Source organism: Osmia bicornis, chromosome 2, assembly GCF_907164935.1.
Source record: "Osmia bicornis bicornis chromosome 2, iOsmBic2.1, whole genome shotgun sequence".
NCBI lineage: Eukaryota > Metazoa > Arthropoda > Insecta > Hymenoptera > Megachilidae > Osmia > Osmia bicornis.
The window spans coordinates 8,850,311-8,862,988 of NC_060217.1; the positions used below are offsets into that span (position 1 = coordinate 8,850,311).

Below are 12,678 nucleotides of genomic sequence, written 5' to 3' on the forward strand. Positions count from 1 at the left end.
TTTAATTTATATTCTGATTATTAGTGTTATTATTTTATTTTATATCTGTAGGTTAGATCTAAATGACTCTGCATCCACTATGAGAGTTAATTACAAGGGTAGAATATTTATTAACATAAGTGGTAGGGACGCTTTTACCTGATAGCGATGGTGAAGCACCTTTGCTAGAACCATACATACGAGTACTGTATCCAGAATCATTATGTGCATCATGCAAAGGCGGCGTCGGGCTATAAACTGCATTACGGGACCGATATGGCATTCTGGCGATGCTGTCGTAATGCACGTGTTCTGATATCACTCCTTTCCCGGAGATCCCTCCGCTTAATGCTTCCGGTTGCTCGTCGTCGTCTCTTTCGCTGCTCTCGCTGTCGTTACCTGTGATTTTAATAATACACTAACCACTTGTAAACATACGGTAAACCATATTCCCGGATATTGAAATAAGAGTTATAATACCTTCCCCACGCCAGCTGTTCGCTACACCTCCTTGAGGTTGAACCCTTTGATTTTGGGAACATTGACTGTGCTCGGGGCTGGTCGGTTCGCTGCTTCCTGAACGCTGACCACGCCAACCGTTGTGCATGCCAGGTACTTGTTGAAATCTCTTGATCATCTCGTGGACACTGCGTCGGCCAGAGGACCTCCATTCGTTCGAACTGTCCTCGTTCTTTCTGGTCCCGCTGCTATCGTCTTGGCAAGAGTTTATGCCGTGATCCCGAGACAAAGGATCCTAAATAAAATTACAATAACAACATCGAGTGAAACTAAACGAAATAAATTCGAATTACATAGACACTCACGCGTTGTTGATGAACCTGTTGCCTGGATCCGATCGACGGCGACGAAGCGGCCCCAAGTGGAGAACTCCGATCTTGCTTGATCACGCCGTCGAACGTTTCGTTCAGTCTGGCGGGTACGTCGAGCACCCTGAGCGTTGACCTCGAGACACCAGAACCGGATGGTAGATCCCTCATGGACTTGCTGAGCCGTGGTATGGCTGGTATATCGAGGTCGTCCAAGCTGCCTCGATGAATCGACGTCTCTCCGGGGATTTCGAAGCTCCTGTCGTGTGGTCTGTCGTCGAGTAGGTCCTCCAAAGACCTCGCACGTGCCGGAGGGAACGACTGATCGTTGGTCATTGTCTTCGAAGGTCTCTCGCTATGTCTACCTCTACCACCTCGGGCGAGACGTTGCTGAAGGTGCATGTGCCTCTCGTCGCACCTGGATCTCTCAGCGGCCACGCATCTGGTCAGCTCAGAGATCTGTCCTTTGGTCCTTCTCTCGAGATTGGCTACCTTGAGGTCTAGCCTCTCGTGTGCTTGATCTATGTGGGCTTTCAGTTCAGCTTTGTCCCTCTCTAGTTTAGCCTCCATGTGCCTGAAGAACGGGGCGCAATAGCAGGTGTAGCCAACACCTACCGGGCCCTTCCTGATGTTCCCAGCCAGGTCTAGGTAGTACTGTTCACCGCGACCCAACGGATCAGGCGGCAGAGAGTCCAAACGCGGCTGAGGAAACGCTTCCGGATCGGGGTAGTAGTGGCAACCGTAGGGAGACCACTGTCTGCCCATCACAGCCTTCTCGAAGTGGACCTTGTTCTGCTTGCCGGACGATTTGTGCTTCTTTTTCTCCTTCTTCGAGCAACTGTCCCTGCTGCCGCTGGTCCCACTACCGGTCTTCTCTCGCTTCTTCTCGCTCTTGTTGCTTTTCCCGTCGACCTTGTCCGGCGTAGCCACCGTCGTCGTCGTTGCCGCCGCTGCAGCCACCGCCGCCGCCGCCGCCGTTCCTCCAGCCTCCTCCTCCCGGCTCTTGCTACGCGTTCTACTCTTGCTTCGCGCTTTACCGATTATCTCCAATATCTCTGTCAGGTTCTTGCGCCGCGCTATGTCCTTCGCGGTCTCTCCCTGCTTGTTCCTCAGACTCCGATCGCAGCCGGCCTCTAGCAGGATCCTCGTCAGCTTACGACGCCCCATCGCCGCTGCGATATGTAACGCCGTGTCGCCGTTCTGTGTACCAGGAGAAGAAGAATTATTTACAGCAACCATCTGATTGCTGCTGTTCATTTATAAATACAGACACTTACTTTATTCTGATCGGAGACTCGACAGAGAGCGGAGATTAGGATCCGGGTGACACCGGCGTGACCGTATCGCGCGGAGGTATGAAGGGGTGTATCTCCGTACTGTAAAAGAAATTTAGAAATTTATTAATATTAATAAAAGCGATTCGATGATTAAAACGAAATTCATAAACAACACGCAAAAGGATCGGTCCATGCGTAAATCAACCCCCTCGGTGGAAACACACCTCCAATGTATCTCGTATTTAATCCGGCATTAAATCTCGGTTGAAAAAGCATAGCAGCCGAGCCGTTAGGGGTAGAAAAGGAAATGCAAACTAGCCGATCACTCACGTTGTTTTGAAGGTCGGGATTGCAGCCGGCCAGCAGGAGTTCGCGGCAGCTTTGGTTATGGCCGTTTTGGCAGGCGAGGTGAAGAGGTGCGAATCCAGCGAGATTCCTCGCGTGCAGGGGTGTGCGTTGAGTCCCGAGGGCCTTCGCCAACGCTGCCACGGTCTTGCTGTATCCGCGCCAGGACGCCTCGTGCAGCGATGAATTTCCATGCTGAAACACGCGGACCGATTAATGGTACAACCTCGTCGAACGGGGCCAGTTTCGATATCGATCGATCAAAGCTCGTGCCTGTCGGTCAGCCTCGATCGAGAGGGAACGTTCCTCGGTTAAATGGAGGAAACGAATGTGAAAAAAAGAGGAGTAAGACGGACGACACGCGGACTCGCCTTTCCATCGAATCAGATACCAATGAAATTGGCTAAAACGACGACGGATCGTTAATCACCGTTTCCCTCGTGTTCGCGTTGCGATCTCGGGCTATCTGTCGATCGCATGATAATTACGATTAATTGATTTATTTTCGATGTAGAAACGTCCAAGTATGGAAGAGCGACAAGTTGTGATCGAATAGCAGAAACAAACTTGTTATCGAGTGGTTGATTTTCAAACACAGGAAAAGCCTGACAGGATTTGAAGACATAATTACGATATTATGTCAATTTAAAGCTTAAGGTTTATATTATCTGTTATCTTTTATAAATGTTTCATCGATATTCTTAATATTCGTTTTTCAACTTAATAGCTCGGTTAAAATGTTGAATTTGAATATCAGACGAGTATTTTATAGATTCGTCGTTTCTTCTCCGTGATAAAATTGTATTCGCAGGCTGGTAAACATGTCAATTGCAGAGTTAGAGCGTGCACCAACGCGTAAACGTGCGGAAGGGGAAGAGGAGATAATGGAGACGTGAAAGCGTTCGAACGCGGTCGAGGATCCCGGCCATGCGAGGTTTATTGTGGGCGGTGTTTCCCTTCGGGGTGGATAATGTCGCCCGTTACATCGCAAAATGTCTATTCAATTTAGATCAGCCCTGTGCGTATGCGTGCACGAACCGTTTCATTCGCCACTCGTCCGGATAAACGTTCCCGATATGCCATTTTGCGGATTCTAACCACGGAACGATTCTCGTTTGCAACGCGTTCTTTTATCAATGATTACCACGTCCCGTGGTGTGGCGATTTCTTTGGAAATACCGTGAGAATTTCTGTTGGGAAGCCGTTACTCAATCTCAATTTTTGAAATTCAACAATACCAGAATTTTAGAATTCCAAAATTTCAGAAACCCAGAATTCTAAGATTCTGAGTTCAAAACTAACGAATTTGACCCACCCCAAAAAATTTCAGAATTCCAAGATCCCAAAATTCCAGAATTTCAAGATCCCAAAATTCCAGAATTCCAAGATCCCAAAATTTCAGAATTCCAAAATTCTATGATTTTGAGTTCCAAAACCAGGAAACCTAACTCACCCCCAAAAAGATTCCAGTTACGCAAATACTCCATAATTTCGAAATAAATTTCCAAAGGTAAAACAAATCATTTCTAATAACCTCCTGCTCCAAAATGTCTCGTCCTGGCAGCTTTCAAAAGCTTCAGTCTGTAAATCATCCGCGAAGACGATTGATACTCGCGGCATACTACCCGCTACCGTAACTTCCTTATTCGTGTCATTGAATAGCATTGAATCGCGTCGACGATGCATTCAGAGAACCGTTCGAACCTGAAATTAATTCTCTCTCTGCATCTACTACACCGAAACATCGCGAGTTACGTGATAATAATAGCACCGAGTTACCTATCCTATGATTTATTATATATTTATTCAGGCTATTGAACCCTCTCCCTATTCATACCGGCTTGCTCTTCTTGCTTTCACTGTTCTAGCCTTCGTTGACCCCGAAAGGTGTGATCACGACGAAGCCCACGTCGATGCCTGTATATCCACGGACAACGGTCACCAGGATGGCTCAGTCATGGTATACAGGGTGTTAAAACAGTAAAAGCGATCCCTTTCTATCATCTTCCTATATTCCCAATTTCAACCCCAGTAACTGACAATATAAGGAAAGTCTACTGTGATTTGAATATTAAAAATTTTGTAGCATATATCAATGAAACTTTTCTAATATCGGTAGACTCTCTCTATCTAAATCTAAGTAAAGATATACAATTAGAAAAAGCATAGAATACCGTTTACCTTATAAGTCGACAAATGTATTTTTTCCAACACCCTGTAGAAGAGGGTCTGAAGAGGACTTTGCTCGAAGGGTCACGACGATGCTATCGCTCAACGAGAGGAAGAACGTTATTCTTTGAAGCGCGTGGACATACACGCTCGCGGACTCGAACAGCCTCGGAAGTCGCTAGAAACTCTCATGCATCATCGTATTTTTCATTTTCTTCGAACGATTGTTCGACCCGTATATGGTCGTTCGCGTCTTCGTTTGACCGGTCAGTGTGATGATTTTTAGGTGGAAGAGTAGCTGGAGACAAGGCAGCAAGTAACGGAGCAGATTCTTGCTTCGTTCGAGTTAATTTGATACTTTGAAATGTAGATCCTGAAGATAAGTTTGTTTATTACCTCTCAGAGTTGCTCGTATGGGGATTTATGAGGATATCCTTATCAGTGTTTCTTGATCTTTTATTTTCAGAGATTTTATTAATCATGAGATTTTCTTACTTTCAGTGAAATCTTAGGATTCTTTCTGTTTATGATTAAATATCTTCTAATTAGTAGAAAATTACACTGTTGCTCGCTGGCGTTCATAATAAAAATATCAATTTTTTTCATTATGATTTTCTTACTTTCAGTGGAAACATTGGATTCTATCTACTCATGATTATTTAAAATTTTAATATTTTTTAATTAGTAGAAATTTACATTGCTTGTTGCTTGCTGGCAATTATAAAAAAAATATCAATTTTTCTCATTTTGCAAAGGGATTAATCTTAGGATTTTGATAAATCTCATTCATTGTTATAGACGATAGATAAAATTGATGGTACTTGATTAAAGACGCGATCTTGCTGCGAGAGCATCCTCTGGAATGGATTGACGAGCAGGAAATGAGACACGGATTGAAGCGGTCGCTTGATGGCTCAGGCTCGAGCCTCGTGGCAATTGTTCAAGCTTTTCCATCCGGATACTCTTGCTTTTAAGAACGTTAGCTCGACGATTAGTCTGCTCGAAGTATCCTAATCGCTCATAAGGGAAGCCTACGGCGAATCGATCAGAAATTTTGATGAAGTTCGCTCGTTGTTACGCATTGCATGTCCTGCTAGATGGATGGAGTAACAGCCATTCGAAGCCCAACTGGCTAACAGGTAATAGAACACGGCTCGCAGCTGATGACATAGGCTTCAGCTTCGTAATCAATTATCATTTTTATTTCTATTACGCGAGAAGACTGGTGCGATATACTTTTCCGAAAGAAACAAATTCGTATTTTCCATTTTTATCATATTTAGACTAAGAACGTCTCCTTGGAAAAAATTTAACAGTTCCTATTTTGAGAATTTTTTTCTAGGGAAAGCCTGATTCGATCGTGAGCTTACTTTAAGTCAAATAGTTTCAAGCTACGTCACATATCCTGCCCATAGATCTCATCATTTCTTACGGCAACAGTAACACGCTTTTATTCCGGCCGCATCGATTTTATCGACCTGTCGAGGCATGCTGTGCGTAACAATTAACCCCGCTTCCTCCATACTTTCTCTATGAGCGATTAAGTCATTTCCAAAACCAGTTGCGTCTAATCTGTACATAAATCGACCAGTAACAACTTTCCACTGGGAAAATTGCTTGTCAATTATCAATAAATATTTTCAAATTACATCCTAGGAATACAAAAAAGAAAGTTCAATCTCTGTGTCCTCGATCGATTACCTCTCCATTCCCGCCTTTTATCCCCAAAACCAATAGTGTCTTTAAAAAAAAAAGGAGCTGAGGAATCATTAGTAGATAGGATAAGGGTACCTGGTCTGGTAGCAGTTGACGAGAAGTCGTCCCATTTCCTGTCGGGTCGGGTCTCGGTTCTCGCAAGAAGAAGAAGAAGCAGATCACGCCTTTATTCCGGCCGCATCGATTCGATCGATCCATCAGTGGGTCGTATCGTGCGTAATAACGAGAGAGAAAGAGATAGATAGCAGGGAGAGGACGCGTGTACGCACACGGTGAGGATGGCGCGGTTGTATTCGTGGTGGTCGCGTGTGCCCACGGTTCATTGACCAGGTACTCCTCGTCTGTTTGCCAGCTACGGCCAGGTCTGGCTGGCTGGCTGGCTGGCTCGAATGCCGACCTCACTCTTCCTTCCACTGTACCAGCTTTTTTCCCTTTGTTGAACGTACTGGACTCTACACTTTCTGTAAGTACCGACTGCGGTTGCCTGGCCGGTCGTCGAATAAACCACAATGTAGCAGTCAGGGACGGACAAGGCGCGAACCTATCTCTCTTCACCGCCACTGACATTCTTCTAATTTCATCCAACCTCGGGAGAAGATTTTCGAACCGGTTCCTATTTACCCTGCTAAATTTTAACGCGCGATCGGTAACACGATAATAAGACCCTTTCTTCGACCCTTTCCTTTCTCACGACCGACCCGACAGGTTCCCTTTTGCTCGCCACCTTTCTTCCACGACTCCTATTTTTCTTTTCTTCGTCTGTGTACCTATGTAAATCTGTACCTATGTACCGTGGGCGTTTTCCGGAGTTTCGTTTGATTCGCGGCTGAGAGATCGTTGCGGGGGCGTTCGTGCAACCCTGATTTTTCTCCAGGATGGAATACCTTGGATAACCTACTGAAAGTGTCCGATGTTGTTTCGTTTCAATTTATCATTCGAGATATGAAAAATTCCAATTAAGTGTAATTAATGAATAGTACCTAAATGGAGAGAAACTATGCACGGGTCGTATGCCTAATTGATCGTAAGAATAGCTGGCTAGCGGACGCTACCCGATAAGCATCCGACATTTATGAACAGTCACCTGGAAATCCTGTGTGTCGTAATCAGACCGAATACGTCAAAACTGTCGGTTGATTTACGAACGAACGTAGCGATGTCCTTTTTCTCATTAGAGACTCGACGAAGGCGAGCTGTTATCGAGCATCGTGCAATTATCGGTCTTAATATCAGCTCATTAACCCTTTAAGAAACGAAAAGAAACGAAGGATAGCTCGGGGAATAATCGTGAAATTTCTTGGAATAAAATAATTTTCTTCGTATGTTTTGATGATATTTTGAAACTTTCGAAATTCCAGTGTTCTATGATAAAATGCCGCAAGCTTACACGTTCTGCAAGGTAGTCTCCCTTCGAGTATACCGACCGGCAACAGGATCTGACGAATGCAAAGGGCAAGATACCTTGATGCGTCCCTGACACGTACCACTTGGAAAGCCGATCGGTGGCTTTGTAAAGAAGATCCTTGCTCCGGGCATTGTTGCATGTGCATAATATGCACCGGCCATTATACCGACTCGCGCCACCAACTCGTTGCTCCACGTACCGTGGATTTTTGCACAATTATTACCGAGATTGGAACTACTCGTTCGACGGGTGGAATACTTAGCATTTTTCCTCTACCTTTCACCATTTCTCTCGGTGTCCAACGATATTGGAAAAAAATTTTGTAAGAGCCTATAATATCGGAAAGATGATGCGAGTGTTATTTCTTAAATTTCATTTTAAATATCTGCCTCCTTGGTAAACTCGTGAAACCGCAACCGAGAAAATTCAACACCGTGTGAAGAAGAAGGAAAAAAAAAACACAAGGATTTTGGAAATAAAAAAGGGAGAAAGATCGGTCGATCCAGTAGGTGCGATATCTGATCGGTGGCGAGATTTAAAACATATACGCGCACCATTTTCGTAACCGCAACTCGTTCGCGGTTTTACAGCCACAAGGGAATTTAGATCGTTTCATCACGGATGTTTATTCGTCGTTTGGTTCTCCTCCAATGGTCCGAGAACAACGCCTCGTTGTTTGCTGAATCTTTGTTACAAGAAACCTTGTATCTGTTTGTTCGGATTTAAGATTGAATAGTGAATGAAATTCTTGCAAACAATTTTCCAGGGATTCGAGTTGGCCGAGAATGCCTTTCAAATTGATTTGCTCGCACCCCTAATATTAAAATTAAATTTTTGTATCTTTTTGTTCAGCCTTAAGCTCGAATAGTGAGTGATTCGAATCGACCGAAAATGCCTCTCAAATTGAGTTTTCAAAAAAATTGAATTATATGTACCCTCGCACCTCTAATATTAAAATGAAATCCTTCACCTGTACTTTGAAATATTTGATAATTGGATAAGCAAGGTTGTCTCTTGTAAATTGACCATCGTTCAAACACGAATGACACGGCGATCAAAGCATCAAAGAATTAATCGCTCTTCAGCCGAGAGCTACGTCGTATTGCTTTCCGATATTGTCCGTCGAATAACATCAAGCAGAAGATCGAGGAAAAAAAGCTCGTCCGATTCGATGGAAAAATGAAGATACACGGGTGAATGCGAGACGACACGAAGAAACTCGTTTCTTCAGAATATTCTTTGAAGAGCGTGAAAGTATGACGATGGAATTCAACTGGCAATGGTAAGAGCATGATTTTCGTCCACGGCCAGTCTGGACAGCTTTTCACGCGTTGATTCGTTACGTTTCCTTTTTTTTTCTTTTCTTCGTTTTCTACGGTGGCTTGTCAGAAACGCTTAGCCTGCTTGTTCGTGGCCAGCTTTAAGGGGAACGCATTAACGATGTACAGTGTGCACCTTGGGTATTATGCATATCGCATATCTGGCATCAGAACTTCCACGAATGGAATCGTACGCAGTATGAATGAACATGTACTTAAAAATCAACCTCAATACTTGTTATTAGCTTTCAAAACACTCGTTACACTGTTAAATAGCTTTCTACTCTGCGACTGTGTACGCCAAGTTCATTAGATCTTTCGATTTTTAAATAAATTAATCAGTGACCAATTAGTTAATTGGGATTATCGTGACTTTTTAAAAATCATAAAATTTTTAATTGAAAGAAAAAGAAATGACACGGACTTGGTGCATCTAATAATATCCAGTGAAAGTGGTGCAGAAATAGCACAACTGCAATAGAGTTGTTTTCACTCGCAACGATTTCCCGGATCCATACTTTTTCTTCAAAGCAGAACACGAATCGAGAGAGTTAATAATCATCGATCGAAATCGATTCCCTCTACTTCCATGTTCTTTCGAAGGACATTCGTGTCAGCTTCTTCCCGAGCCAGCTGCGTCGAATCACCGTAAGATTGATCATCCCTGTCCATTGCGGCACGCTGAAAATTACGGAAACCGATTCCGGTTTCTAAGCGTAGCCGCTCTTCGTGCCGGGCAAAAATCGCGAAGAACCGACCGCGTTGCTCCCCTATCGAGATCATTGCTACGTTCGAAGCCTTTTTGCCGTTCTGACGAGCCTGTAAAAGGACGTCCATCGCAAAACACTAAATACAAAATTGTTCGAGGCTATAAGGGCTTCTCTAACGCTTTCATTCAGTCGCCTTTTTCCTTTCCTTTTCCTTAATCACATTCGCCGTTATCGAAGCATATCAATTATCGCCGTTGTTCTCACAGTGAAAGGGTAAAATAAAACTCGAATCGTGTGTAATGGAATTCAAGTCGCATTATCATTTCAGCGACACGCGTTTTCTCCAGGGAACCATGTTCCATCGAATTCGGAAAAATTTTCCACGGTTTTGTTCCCATCTCTACATAGGTGGTACCTTTGCGCAGAGACAGCCGAGAGCTGCAACTCAGACGTGCACGCGAGTAAGGACAAATGTCCGCACGCCCACGATGCAGCAGTCTCCTGATCCTAAATCAGTCGGGCAAAAGCTGGCATTGTTAACTTCTGACGTTTCTACTGGTCGCAATGCATCAGACCGGCCAACATATCCGTTTACGCAAAACGGACAAAACCCGGTCGTGAACCGAGCTATCTACCGGTCGGGCTGCGTGTTAACGTCCACTATCTCGAGAAGCCGGAAACGTGACAGGTGGTCGAGCATAAGGTGCTTCCAGGTGGCAATGGAACATATAACCAGGAGGTGATTATCCGAGGAAAAAATTGCGAGTTTCTCCTCTGACGAAATTGACAAAGTTTTATTAAATTTTAAGTAAATTTGCTTCTGTTGGATTGAAGGACTAAAAAATTTATTTTGTTTTTCCTGAATAATGATATATAAAATTCAGATTTCTCGAGTAGATTTATATGAAAGGCAATTGAAGATTGAAATTATGAAAAATTATTGAAATCATTTTCTGGGGTCAGTTTTCGAATTCATGGAAAATATTGGAATTACTAGAAGTAACTAATAAAATTTCAGATTTCCAATCGTTAACCTTTAATAGTTGACGAGACACCATTGCCATTATCTGGACGTCGAAACAGTCGGGGTAGGTAATTTATGTGACTTATTATTCAAGGTCCACGGTACTGAGCCGAAGTTGTCGATCGTCGCAGGGCTATCTATCAGTCCCGAGTCATTAGAGGAGTCAGTGACCACCGTAGACCCTACTGCAAAGGATCATTACGTTCTCGCATCACTGCTTCTACCCTTTGCATAAACCAAACCTGAATCTTTCAAGAAAAAATCAAAACATACCATTTTCTATGGACGGCTACACCTCTAGAGAGGAATTTTCAATTGGAAAAACGATCAATTTTATCCGTTTCAAATTCCTATTCAATATATCATATAAAAACGTCGAAAATATCCTAAGTTTGAAATATAACAGCAGGCCGCGAATATTATAAAAATAATTCATTTCTAAGCTCACCAGGCTGAAACGTTAGAAGCTGTAGACGTCTAACACCGGACGTTTGACGGTTGAAATTTATGCTCGACCATAAAAGTAGGGTAAAATTTTAACGATCGTCAGCCAAGTGTTAAGAAGTTTTCAAGGAAATAAAACGAGATTTCGTGGAACCCACGCGATGATGCGTTTCCGTCGGCCTTTTCGTAGATCATCATCTGTAGGATTTGGTGGCCCATAACACGGCCGTAAAATCGAACGGGTGCAAAAGTTAATACGATTTTCGTTAATATTCATAGAAGTTTCTATCGATCCGTTTCATGAAATTGTATTAAATGCCCATCGAGCGATCATATATGTCCGAGTTTTCTTTCATCGACGTATATAAAATCGTGAATTTAAATAACGTTTGAAGGGAAATAAAAGTCTTACGGATAACTTGACGTTACTCAAGATTACTGCGATTACGCTGACTTTTATCGTTGTCGGATGATTTTCAAACGAAACAAATTATTTTTTTATTACTGTTCCATATAACCACCGAATTATTCTGAATCAGCATTCGTTTGAACGTGATTGGTAATGCGATTAGAAATTGATTCGTCGTTGAATTAATTAAAGTATAAACTTCCATTTTGGATAACTTACAACTTGGACATTTAATATTCATAAGCTCCGAAACAATTGTAAGATAAATCATTTTCACTTCTTATTGATTCGTTCTTCTCCACAAACCTACAATCATTTTGTTTTTCACAACCGTTCGCATAGTAATTAGATTCGTTCATTCATGTTGGAACAATAATCTCAGGGATACCGGTTTTCTTCTAACGTATCGTTAGATAGACATCTCGATAAAGCATTGTCTCGCTTTTTTAAAGCTATTGTACGCAAATTAGGCGAGCATTACGTCAGGACACGGTTAGCCTCGACTAATTCGCGCTTCGAGACAGGATATACCGGTTTCATCGATCCGCAAGATCGATATTTCACATTTACTTGGTTGACTCGAATTTATGGATAAACTTTAATGTTCAGATAATCTTCTAATTTATTTTCAGAGCATTATAATACATTCACCGTGAATTTCTGTGAAATTATTAATCAACATCTCATTGAAAAGAGCAAACCACTGGCTTTCACTTTTCCCACAGTTCCAATATCGCTTCGACGATTCATTTCGCGCTTAATCACCATTAACTATCGCGAAGGTTACAGTTGTAAAGTCTCGTCTTTTCACCTTACACCTCGAAAATTGATTTTTCCCGACCGCCCTTTCCCACGATCGTAATTAAGAGACACTCTAAAAATGTTGAGAAAGAAATTGGATGGTTAATTGTCACAAATAGTCGATATTTTGTTTTTCTTCTTAATTTTTTGATTACAAAATCTTCAAGTAGAAGCAGAGAATTAGATTCAAGAATGGCAACGTATCTACTTGCGTGTCAGAAGTAACGACATTCGCAATACCGTTTATCCGTAC

At 42.8% G+C, this 12,678-nt stretch overlaps 1 protein-coding gene across 5 annotated transcripts in view; it reads right to left on the reverse strand.

Annotated features, from left to right (window-relative positions):
* The window catches only part of LOC114883013 (ankyrin repeat domain-containing protein 6), an 82,462-nt gene that overhangs the window by 587 nt on the left and 69,197 nt on the right, over positions 1-12,678 (reverse strand). For all 5 annotated transcript variants that reach the window (XM_029200299.2, XM_029200304.2, XM_046290213.1 and 2 more), the window contains 5 exons: positions 2,414-2,623; positions 2,084-2,182; positions 804-2,006; positions 460-733; positions 139-378 (listed from right to left, as the gene is read on the reverse strand). In XM_029200299.2, coding sequence (XP_029056132.2) covers positions 139-378; positions 460-733; positions 804-2,006; positions 2,084-2,182; positions 2,414-2,623 — 2,026 coding nt within the window. The remainder of the gene's footprint in view (positions 1-138; positions 379-459; positions 734-803; positions 2,007-2,083; positions 2,183-2,413; positions 2,624-12,678) is intronic.